This window comes from Protopterus annectens, chromosome 5.part0, assembly GCF_019279795.1.
Source record: "Protopterus annectens isolate FY-2018-M chromosome 5.part0, PAN1.0, whole genome shotgun sequence".
Classification (NCBI taxonomy): domain Eukaryota; kingdom Metazoa; phylum Chordata; order Ceratodontiformes; family Protopteridae; genus Protopterus; species Protopterus annectens.
Window position 1 is genome coordinate 881331484 of NC_056735.1, and position 12453 is coordinate 881343936.

General features: G+C 37.9%; 1 protein-coding gene across 1 annotated transcript in view; it reads right to left on the minus strand.

The window, feature by feature from the left end:
* LOC122802054 (neuronal acetylcholine receptor subunit alpha-9-like) overlaps positions 1-9212 on the minus strand; it is a 291951-nt gene extending 282739 nt beyond the window's left edge. Inside the window, exon 1 of the mRNA XM_044071773.1 lies at positions 8927-9212. Within this exon, the coding sequence (XP_043927708.1) occupies positions 8927-8987 (61 nt within the window). The 5' untranslated portion in view covers positions 8988-9212. The remainder of the gene's footprint in view (positions 1-8926) is intronic.
* Between the last annotated feature and the right edge of the window lie 3241 nt (positions 9213-12453).

Here is a 12453-nt window from a genome sequence, read left to right on the forward strand (position 1 = left end):
TTTTCAGCAAAACTCCAAAGGATCGTATATGGATCATTACTGCAGGAATTCATTGTATGAATGATATATAGCTATAGGTAGATATCAGTCTCCCAGCTTGATCCTATTCAGTAGTCATACAGAGATGCCTAATAGCACATATCTGAAATTCATGCAACAGTCATTAGCAGGAGAAAAGCTACAAAAATGCATTGTGTGCCCTATTAGATTATTTCATTTTATTTTTCTTCTTGGCACTCTGGAACTGTTGGCTGATAGATGACCCTTGGTCTTGGGCAATGCTGGCTGATAGATGACCCTTGGTCTTGGGCAATGCTGGCTGATAGATGACCCTTGGTCTTGGGCAATGCTAAGGATTTTTTCTCATCATTCTTTTCTACAGATAACTTATAATGTATGGCTTTGTGCTTATGTTTTTTTTTTCACCTAATTCTTATGAAGTCCCAACAGAAAATTAACATTAGATTCCTCCAAAATATGTCTACCTTTCTAAAGGAGAAAGTTGTTGATAGTTTAGAACAATGTGCTACATTTAATAAGGTGATTTCAGCTACAAATTTAGCAGTCTTGCATGAAGACAGAATTTTAATGACTTCTTTCTCCTTTTCCTATTGTAAATTTAAAAAAATGTAAAAACCTAACCACTTGTCAAAAGATAAATCTGATAAGGAAAATAAAAAGCACAGGGGGCCATAATGGAAACTTGTCGGTTGCCCTGAGAGGTAGAAATCAGTGACTGTGAAAATTATCCTTGTTATCTTGAGCAAGACTGATCATTGTCCCCTGACTGCTAGAGCTGTGATTTGTTCACCAGCCCAGCTCGTGAAAGACTGCTTAGTATACCCAGCTCTCCTTAGCACATCACTGCCTTACTGGAGGGGGGGGGGGGGGGGGCAGTAGTAAAAGACTACTTTTTCACCACTTGTTGTGGTTAAACTGGTGCCAAGAGCATTCAAAAAATGAAATCTCTCACCCCAGATGTCAGTTCCCAAACATCTGAAGAAGGACTTGGATCTATTCTTATCCCAGTAGTGGATCTGGTGTCTATCTTGGCAGTTTCCTAACAAGTGTGGTTATGATGTCCAGAGAATGGACACGGGCATGTCAGATGTCTGTTTCATTGCTAGCCATGCTACCAAGACTGCAGACATCTGGTATCTGGATATCAGATGTACCTCCTCTTGCTAACCTAGATTACAGCAGTTTCAAGCAGTAATACTTTACTTTGCTGCAAAATTATGCAGGTCTCAATGGCTTTTAAGATATGTACCTCAGGTAGTCATTTAGCTAAAACAGGAAAAGACTTCCATCTCTCATCTTATTTTAAGCAATGTGTAACTGCCATGTTCAGACAAGGTTGCTTACCCCTTTGGTCCGGGTGCTTGCTCTGATGATAAGAATTCCTTACTATTTGTCTCTCCAGAGGAAGTCTTATCTAGAGAAACATTAAATCTTATGAAATTTTAGATGGGCTGCCAAAGAGGTTTCCTCACTTGAAAAGGATAACACAATAGCTGAAACTTGTTAAAGCAAATACTCTTGTCACACCCCCTATAGTCCTATCTTTTGAGAATGTGATTGCTGAAATGTCTCCGGAACACAGTTCATAATCCCCTGTCCCATAACTGCTCAGAAACAATTACGTTCTTTATAAAAATCCTTCCCTTGACCCTGTTGTAGCAGTAGCTATGCCAAAGGGTACACAAAAATGGCACCTCTAAATGTTCCTACATGTGATAAAAGTGACAGAATACCAGACAGGTTCAAGAACAGAGTCTGTACATCTGCTGCTCTAAGCATTTGTATTTTTAATTACCAAACCAATATGGTACAGTTCCGGGGTAAGTTTGTGCAGTAGACAGATAGCATGGCATAATATACTGCTAATGTTTCATTAAAAAAAAAAGAAAAGAAAAGAAAAACTTCAAATTAGCACAACAAACAACTGTGACAGTTGGAACGTATATCAGCAAATGTGCCTATGATTTTGCTGCTGCACCTGCTACTTTTCTGTATAGGTAAGCTTGTATAAAAAGGCACCACTTCCTGAAAAAAAAAATTAAAGTTCAGTTCCTAGATGTAATAGTAGAATATTCTATCATCGGCCACTAGACTGGTACTGTCCTTCTCTGTGAATGACATGATTATAAAAAGGTCACTAGAGTAGAGACATACATTTCCCCAAGTTGCAGTGACTTCAGAGTTAATTTATAATACATATATAGTATAAATATTCTGATGACCATCACGTCTCTCTCACTCACCCAAATGGCTCATCTGTCTCCTCCCCCAAAGAAAAATGCTGTATGGCCATTTTGCACTTGTTGTGAGTAAAGGTTCTTCTGTATGGGTGGTGCAGGCATCAGTCATAAGGGATCTTGTATTTTCCTTTTTTTTAATATCTGGCCATAACAAGATTTTTGTGCATGTCTACTACATCCCAAGGGGAAGTATGAAATGGCCGTAAGTAAGGGAATATGTGTTGAACTTTTTGAGATGGCCCCTCAACAGTGTTGCCATCTTAAAGGCAGAGTGTTTCCAGTGACCCCTGGTCTCCACCAGGGATTCTACATGGAGCCCTATACCTGGGATGTTCCTTTTGATCCTTCCTCACAGACAGGTGAATAAGCTTCAGCTCATCATTTATCCATCACTTCCAGCTAGCTCTTCCAGTACCTGGGATGTTAATCAAACCCAGGTTGGCTGGGTCATACTCATGGCTTTATCTTCTATGTTCTGACATTTGCTGAAATAAGGGGATGAAGGGAGTGACACACCCTCCAAATGAAGACCATCTCTATCTCAGTAGGAAGGAAATAAGAGTAAAGAATAGCAGCCCACAAACACACACACACACACACACACACACACACACACACACACACACACACACACACACACACACACACACACGTACATCAACAAGAAAAGAGGGCCTAAGTATATTCTGTACACTGAGAGAGCACAGATCATTTTGGATTGTGCTTTAAACCCTATCTTACTAATTCAGGCACCAGTCAAATACAATTTCAGGTGAAATTCATTGAACAGACCACTGTGACTGATACACGAACAGCAACTAGACAAGTCAGTATTTGGGAATGTAACAACTTGTTGAGAAACCCAATTGCCAGCTCTGTTTGTATCAAATGACAGTGCATAAACTTCAGTGATTCCTCCCTCTGGTATCATCCCCAGCACAGAAGTCAGATGCCTTCATTTTTCATGGAGGCTTAGAGACCCATGCTATGCCTTTCCACCCTTCAATCTGATAAAGAAGTTATTACTGGAAGAATAACACAGCATGAGAAACCTGAATTAAACAGCACCCAAGCAGACAAGGAAACCACACTTACATTACTGTTAAATCTAGTTTGCATTTTTGCAATAGCAAGGAAATGTTTTACATACAAGCCTCAAACATGTACATCTTCCTGCACGCATGGAGTGAGGACTTGCTTCTACTACCAAATAATACCGCTTCTTTTGACGATGCAGTTCTGTGACAATGCCAAAAGCCCCACAGCAATTTTTTTTTTTTTTTTTTTTTGGCAAAATGGGTTCCAATTCTTTCTTTTATGACAATAGAATAGACCAAAAATCTCATTCATGTCCCTAGACTATTAGATTATTTAAACCATTTTCTTATTATTTAGTGAAACTATATCTCTCTGAACTTTCAGGTCAAGTTCCATTGCTTCTGTCAAGTGTCAACAGAACTTGCAGTAAAGGCCATCTTGAAAAAAATGCTACCCGTGGCCACATCTTTAAGACCTTTCTCTTATATGAGACTTGAATGTCAAAACAGCCAAACCAACTGTTCAATTCTCTTAATCAGCAGTTCTGTTTCTATAATCTTTGAGAAACTTTATTTTGAGTTGCAACAATCTTATAATCAAGATGCCTGAGTTACAGGCCTTAATAGGTGCCAAACTCTATACTGTGTCTCGTATAACAGCTACAATAAACAAAGCAGAATTCACACACATATAGTGCTAACAATGCTCTTGATATGTTTAATATGATCTTAACTGTCTCTTTGAACACATTTTATTCAACTGCCAGTCTTTTTACCAAAATAGAAAAAAAAACTAAATGGTTACTGCCTGCATCAAATTTACAAAGACAGCTGAAAGAATCAAGAACATCATTAGGATTGGCCAAATTCTCATTTCTTTTATGGAAGGAAAATAATACCTCCTGTAACCAAACATTTTATTAAAGTAACTTAGCCACTGTATGGTATTTTGCTACAAGAAATACAATGTACCAGTGCCAAGCATCATACCATTTTTGTTTCATATTTCAAGAATGTCTAAACTCAGAATGCATGTGAAGTTATGACCTAGTCAGCTGTATAGGCACACTTAAGCCATTGTAGACTGGATAGCCAGTCTAGAAGAAAGCAGACTTTGGTAGGGAAATGCTAGAAGCATTCTTTATAAAATGTTGTATACCCAAGTTTCATTTTAGAACTGCCCAAGATTCTAATCAAATGTTACAAATATTGTTGCAGGGGGTTTTCCAAAGAAAATGGTAGAACTATGTGAGGGAATTACCGTAGCAGTATTTATTTGAAAGATTCTTGTAGCAGCATGAATTACTCTCCAACCATTTTTTGTTTGGTTCCAAATTTGAGTGTTTATGCCTGGCATAGTTTATTGCCTAGTTTAAGTACATAATAATGCAGTGTTTACAGTATTAGCTATTAGTTCTTCTGTATGGGTGGTGCAGGCATCAGTCATAAGGGATCTTGTATTTTCCTTTTTTTTAATATCTGGCCATAACAAGATTTTTGTGCATGTCTACTACATCCCAAGGGGAAGTATGAAATGGCCGTAAGTAAGGGAATATGTGTTGAACTTTTTGAGATGGCCCCTCAACAGTGTTGCCATCTTAAAGGCAGAGTGTTTCCAGTGACCCCTGGTCTCCACCAGGGATTCTACATGGAGCCCTATACCTGGGATGTTCCTTTTGATCCTTCCTCACAGACAGGTGAATAAGCTTCAGCTCATCATTTATCCATCACTTCCAGCTAGCTCTTCCAGTACCTGGGATGTTAATCAAACCCAGGTTGGCTGGGTCATACTCATGGCTTTATCTTCTATGTTCTGACATTTGCTGAAATAAGGGGATGAAGGGAGTGACACACCCTCCAAATGAAGACCATCTCTATCTCAGTAGGAAGGAAAAAAGAGTAAAGAATAGCAGCCCACAACACACACACACACACACACACACACACACACACACACACACACACACACACACACACACACACGTACATCAACAAGAAAAGAGGACCTAAGTATATTCTGTAAACTGAGAGAGCACAGATCATTTTGGATTGTGCTTTAAACCCTCTTACTAATTCAGGCAATTTATCTACCAGTCAAATACAGTTTCAGGTGAAATTCATTGAGCAGACCACTGTGACTGATACATGAACAGCAACTAGTCAAGTCAGCATTTGGGAATATAACAACTTGTTGGGAAACCCAAATGCCAGCTCTGTTTGAATCAAATGACAGTGCATCAACTTCAGTGTTTCCTCCCTCTGGTATCATTCCCAGCACAGAAGTCAGTGGCCTTCATTTTTCATGGAGGCTTAGAGACCCATACTATGCCTTTCCACCCTTCAATCTGATAAAGAAGTTATTACTGGAAGAATAACACAGCATGAGAAACCTGAATTAAACAGCACCCAAGCAGACAAGGAAACCACACTTACATTACTGTTAAATCTAGTTTGCATTTTTGCAATAGCAAGGAAATGTTTTACATACAAGCCTCAAACATGTACATATTCCTGCACGCATGGAGTGAGGACTTGCTTCTAATACCAAATAATACAGCTTCTTTTGAAGATGCAGTTCTGTGACAAGCCAAAAGCCCCACAGCTACTTTTTTTTTTTTTTTTTTTGGCAAAATGGGTTCCAATTTTTTCTTTTATGACAATAGAATAGACCAAAAATCTCATTCATGTCCCTAGACTATTAGATTATTTAAACCATTTTCTTATTATTTAGTGAAACTATATCTCTCTGAACTTTCAGGTCAAGTTCCATTGCTTCTGTCAAGTGTCAACAGAACTTGCAGTAAAGGCCATCTTAAAATAATGCTACCCGAGGCCACATCTTTAAGACCTTTCCCTTATATGAGACTTGAATGTCAAAACAGCCAAACCAATTCTTCCATTCTCTTAATCAGCAGTTCTGTTTCTATAATCTTTGAGAAACTTTATTTTGAGTTGCAACAATCTTATAATCAAGATGCCTGAGTTACAGGCCTTAATAGGTGCCAAACTCTATACTATGTCTCGTATAACAGCTACAATAAACAAAGCAGAATTCACACCCATATAGTGCTAACAATCCTCTTGATATGTTTAATATGATCTTAACTGTCTCTTTGAACATGTTTTATTCAGCTGCCAGTCTTTTTACCAAAATAGAAAAAAAAAACTAAATGGTTACTGCCTGCATCAGATTTGCAAAGACAGCTGAAAGAATCAAGAACATCATTAGGATTGGCCAAATTCTCATGTCTTTTATGGAAGGAAAATGAGACCTCCTGTAACCAAACATTTTATTAAAGTAACTTAGCCACTGTATGGTATTTTGCTACAAGAAATACAATGTACCAGTGCCAAGCATCATACCATTTTTGTTTCATATTTCAAGAATGTCTAAACTCAGAATGCATGTGAAGTTATGACCTAGTCAGCTGTATAGGCACACTTAAGCCATTGTAGACTGGATAGCCAGTCTAGAAGAAAGCAGACTTTGGTAGGGAAATGCTAGAAGCATTCTTTATAAAATGTATACCCAAGTTTCATTTTAGAACTGCCCAAGATTCTAATCAAATGTTACAAATATTGTTGCAGGGGGTTTTCCAAAGAAAATGGTAGAACTATGTGAGGGAATTACCGTAGCAGTATTTATTTGAAAGATTCTTGTAGCAGCATGAATTACTCTCCAACCATTTTTTGTTTGGTTCCAAATTTGAGTGTTTATGCCTGGCATAGTTTATTGCCTAGTTTAAGTACATAATAATGCAGTGTTTACAGTATTAGCTATTAGTAATTGCATTATTTGATTACAGCACATCAGACGTTTCTCACTAGAAGAACCGAATACTGAACAGAGTAATGCTACTTTTTAATGTAACACATAACTAGCTGAGAAGGGTATAAAAGTGCAATACTGGTGTTGCCTTGGGACTTTCAGCAGCTTGAAAAACTACTTGTACAATGATTGACAGTAGTGAGTAGAAAACTCAAGTGTTAATGTATACCGCTACAAGACCCTGTCCCTCAACAGGTCTACTGTTATGGTGAGTACTTCACGCAACTATAATGATTAATTAGAATACAGAAAAGGCAAGGTAAATAAAAACCCTCCACAAGAAGAAAACAAACACTGATGGCTAAATGCTGAATATCCTTAGGAGGAGGGAAGAGGATTTAAACTGAAATGCAACAAAATAAGAGAGAATTATGAAATGTAAGCAAGTGTGCGTGATATATCAGCCCTATGTAATCATGCAGGTCTCACACTCCCTCACCCCCCAAAAAACTAACATTTTGCCTGGAATGCATAAAAGACATAAAGGGATCACAAGCAGAGACATGTCTGCAATCAGTGTTTTATGCAGAGGTCAAGCCTACCCCACTGGCTACTTAATATGATTACCCTTAAGGTCACCATTAGCACAGAAACATGCAGAACATTGGTTTGAGTACAAAGAATTAAGTATTTGCCTTTCTCTTTCTTTACTTGGTGAATTCAGAGAAAATAAACATTTTCAAAATCCAGTAATTAAATGTTTGATCTGCGCAACTGCATTTTGCCATAGGGGTTCCCATGAATGCCTTCTTTAGGTGTATCAAGCATTTCATCAGACATTATAAACAAGCAAGTATTTTAAATAGAAAAAAAAATACAGCGGGCTAAAGCAAACAAAAACAGCAGTCTAAAAATGGGAGGCAAAAAGGTAATGGTATAAACTAATTTCCATGATGTGGTCTGATGATAGAAAGTAAACAAAACATTATCAGATGCTTGACTACTTTTGCATTTTTGGACTCAAATAGTAAAGCACACCTTTAGCATGGATCACTGTCTGACACAGTATGACTTGCTTCTGGTCAGTGCAGTGACCTTCTTTTGAAGATGACTGATCATCATCAAGCTAATTTATAATACAAAGATTATATGACTCCACTTTTTAAAGGCTGAATTCTGAGATCACTGTACTGAAAATAGGTTTTACTTTTGACTTTACTGTAATTCTGCTTAACTAGTGTAAATCTAGCTATTAAAGGAATTACTCAGCAAACAGAAAGAAAACGTAAGTGGCACAAAAACAAATAGTGCAGAATTAATTTTCTGTAATGCTATAATGTTGTGAAGCACCTCACATGTAGAGACATTTTCTGTACTCTGCCATTTTGATTCAGTTAAATATATATATATATATATATATATATATATATATATATATATATATATATATATATATACATTTTCATAAAAGAAAAACATACAGCTTTGGGTACAATGGCTACCAGTGAATTTGCAAAGTAGAAAATTATTTCAGGGGCTTCAGGACAGGCAATTGTCACTGTAATGCTGTACATAATAAACTCACTGCCAGCCTCAAACTGGCATTCAAATTAACCAGTTTGCTTTTTCTGTGCTTACAATAAAGATCTGTCAATCAGCTATGCATTCATTACTTGTCATCAGATGAGCAAAGGAAACTAAATGCTTTAGTATTTTACTTCTTTCTCTAAAATAAATCAACTACATTTATAATATCAACTCTTCTGTTTACATTAACCAGTGTGAAAGCACTCTGAATTAGAAATATTTTGTCACCTGTACAACTTAACATCAAGCATCCTGCACATGAAATAGCCTACCTTTTATGGTCACAGCTGCAACAAGCCAACTAATCAGATAAACAAATCCTTTTCCATTCATTTTAGCATAGTAACATGTCTTAGTTATGTGACAGTTTTACCCAGCTGTAAAAATTAGTTTCAAGAAGAAAAGTCTTAAGACTCCTGCAGCAGGGAATGCCTATGTACAGACAGTTAATATTACAATTTGTTGGTGTAGTTTAGCTACTTGAGAGACAGAAGACAAGGGAAGAGAGAGAGGGAGAGAGTGTCAAGCTGAATGACAGATGGAGAAGGAGACAGAGTGAAAGACACCCAATGCTCTCAGTTCTGTAAGAAGATGCCATCCATTTAAGCAAGGGAACTTGACCTTTATACACAGTACTCCCAAGGGGGTTATTCTTTGTGCACAATACCTCACTGAAGCACTTTGAGAAGGGGTCGATAAATTATAAGGTGATATAATTTCAGGGTAGTCTTGTTTTTAGCATGCACCATCCACAATGCATCAGAAGCCACTTAAAAGTACAGATAAAAGAAATAAAAATAATATGTCACAAGAAAGAGGCAAACATAGAAAGCAGATAGATAAAATGATATGTATGTAGAGTATTCATATTGCATGTATTTTAAGATTTTAATTGGCAATTAGGACTCAGGTCATGGAATAAGCCCCCCCCCCATAAGTATGCAGAACTGAATAATAAATTTCCACTCATACAAAACAAAGGGTTAAACCAAAGCCAACATTATCGGTTATTAGAGTATTAAGGTGTGTGTAAAAACAGTATAAAACAAGTTAGCATTACTGGCATTACAGCAAGTACAGCCTGATCAACAAATAATATAAACCATTCTTTGGGACAGTGAAAACCATGATCCTTTGCATGTATCCACCATCCATCCATTGCTGTTTGAGACTCATCTGACTCCAACAGTGACCCTTTGAACAGCTGTCACTATCCACAGAGTTTACTAGACAAGTAGGAAACAGAAGCAGAATGACTTAAAGCAAACAAAAACATCAGGAGTTTAAAAATGGAATAAAAAGATAATGGCATAAATTAACCATCATGATGTGGTCTGATGCTAAAAAATAAACAATACATTATTATCAGATACTTGACTACTTTTGTATTTTTGTCTCAAATACTAAAGCATACCAGTAGCATGCATTACTGTTTCCTGACACAGTATGACTTGATGCTATAGGTCAACAGCACACACACACACACACACACACACACACACACACACACACACACACACACACACACACACACACACACACACACACACACACACACACACACACACACACACACACACACACACACACACACACACACACACACACACCTGATGTCAGCTTGGAGTTGCCAATGCACCTACTGCATGCCTTTAGGATGTGGGAGGAAAACAGAGAACCCTGGGAAAAGCAATGGAACAAAGGGAAGGGTCATGCAGACAGCACATAAAAAGCACCAAAGCAAAGAACTGCACCACAGAACCTTTTGCTGAGAGACTACGGCAAGACATGTGAAGGGAAAATAAAAGTTTACAAATTTTACATTATTCCTTGCTTTATTCTTTACCTTTCTTTATTGTGCACAATGTGTGTGTGAGTGTTTGTGTACTTCACAGACTACATACAGGAAAAAAAGTGCATTTGTATTATGTATGTGCAGAATTATGTTAATTTTTAGATCCTGCTTTTTATCATCCATATAGCTGAACAAGGAAAGTGTTATTGAAGGTAATTTCAGCAAGACCATTCTATCAAATATGGTTTTACAAAATGCCAGTATGATCCAAATCAATATTTGCACAAGTTAGTAACTTTAGGGTTAGAATGCAGTTATGTGTGTTCAAGTCAAATTTAAGGATCTAGTTAGAGTTTGACTTGGGTTAGGTTTAGGTTTAGCTTAAGGGTAAGGTTTAGGACTAAGGCAGGAGCTTAAATCATAATGTCTGCTGCTTTCCATTGTTAATCCCCTAAACCTAATCTTCCTCTACATACTTGCTCTAGCCTCATCTAATCATAGCCTCTCTCTTCTACTGTGCTTTGTTACACCCTCCCTTCTTCTCTAAACATCCCTTACCTTCTACCTTTCCTCTCTAAATCTGCAATATTAGCTAACTCAGTGTTGTCTCCCTCTCCTCTACAGTAATCCATCCCGGGTGCTCCCTCCCTGCTTTAAACTCAAAAGGAATACCTCTGGCCATCATCTGAAGACACCCTGAATTGGCCAGATTGTCTGGTACTTAGAAAAATACTACTGAGAAGACCCCCTCAACAAGATTGTGTAAAATGTATGTTGCTTAACACTAATTAAATGTAGACTTGATGTACTATCTATAGAATTAACCTGCCCTCCTGTGTGTGCGCTCTAACAGCCTACTGCAGACTATTTGCCCTCTCCCCGTCCTGATATCACTACCCTAGAATATATTTAAACCTAAGACTGGTCCAACTATTCCTGCTGTTTGCTATCTCCTTCTACCATTAGGTGGCATCATCTACCAATATAAATTCTAGATATTCTTTATAAGCCCAACAAGTTTTATTTTTTCACAAATGGTTATGAGTTAATATCCTTACACTGTAAATATCTTCTCCCCCCTGCTAAACCACCCTCTGTAAAGGCAGCCTTCATTTTCTGGCTGGAAATATTTATCTCATACCTTCCAACTACAGCCTTTAAACTGCTCTTTGCTGATACTTTTTCCTGCCATACTCACCTCTAGTGTTCCTTCCTGCTCCGTTCGCCCTACGGGCTTACTCCGCTCCCCTACCCTGCCCCCAATTTCCACCTGCCCCCAGAACTCCTAGCTTTATTCCTATCTTACCCCACCCTCTCAGCATAATTACCCAATACCAGCCCCCCTCATTACTCCTCCCACCTATAGCCATCCTTTTTAAACTCTGTAATCTGTACTCCACCCAATAGTTATAGTCTCCTCCTCTTTCCTTTAATCTCTAGAATACCTCCATCACTTTTTAAACCCTTACTTCTTCATAGTCTTCTCTATTTTCCTAACCACTCATTCCACTCTCTCTTTGCTCCAACATGATCTTCTCAAGTTATCACACCCTACTGTCCCCCAGCCTCCTCTTTCTGTTCCTACTTTCCTTATACTATGCTATCTCATATTCCACCTATGCTTGTCCAATACCACCTACAAAGACAACTACCATACAAACCCACCTTCTCCCTTACTCTTACTCACATTTCCACTCTATCTCCTCTTCTCTCATTCAGCCCAACTCTCTGCACATGTTCCACCCTAAACTCTTCTCATCTAAAGTCAATATACTGTCACCTGCTCCAATCTACAATCTACCAAAATTCATGCCTGGCAGACCAATATGGCTAAAGGATATCTCCTTCAACAACCTAGTCCAAGCTGGTGATATCCATCCTAACCCTGGTCCTATATTCTTTATTAACAACACTCATCCCTTACCCTCTTCCTCCTATCTCAACACCCTAAAGATTTTTACAATTAATGCACAAAATCTAAATAACAAAATACACCAATTTCAA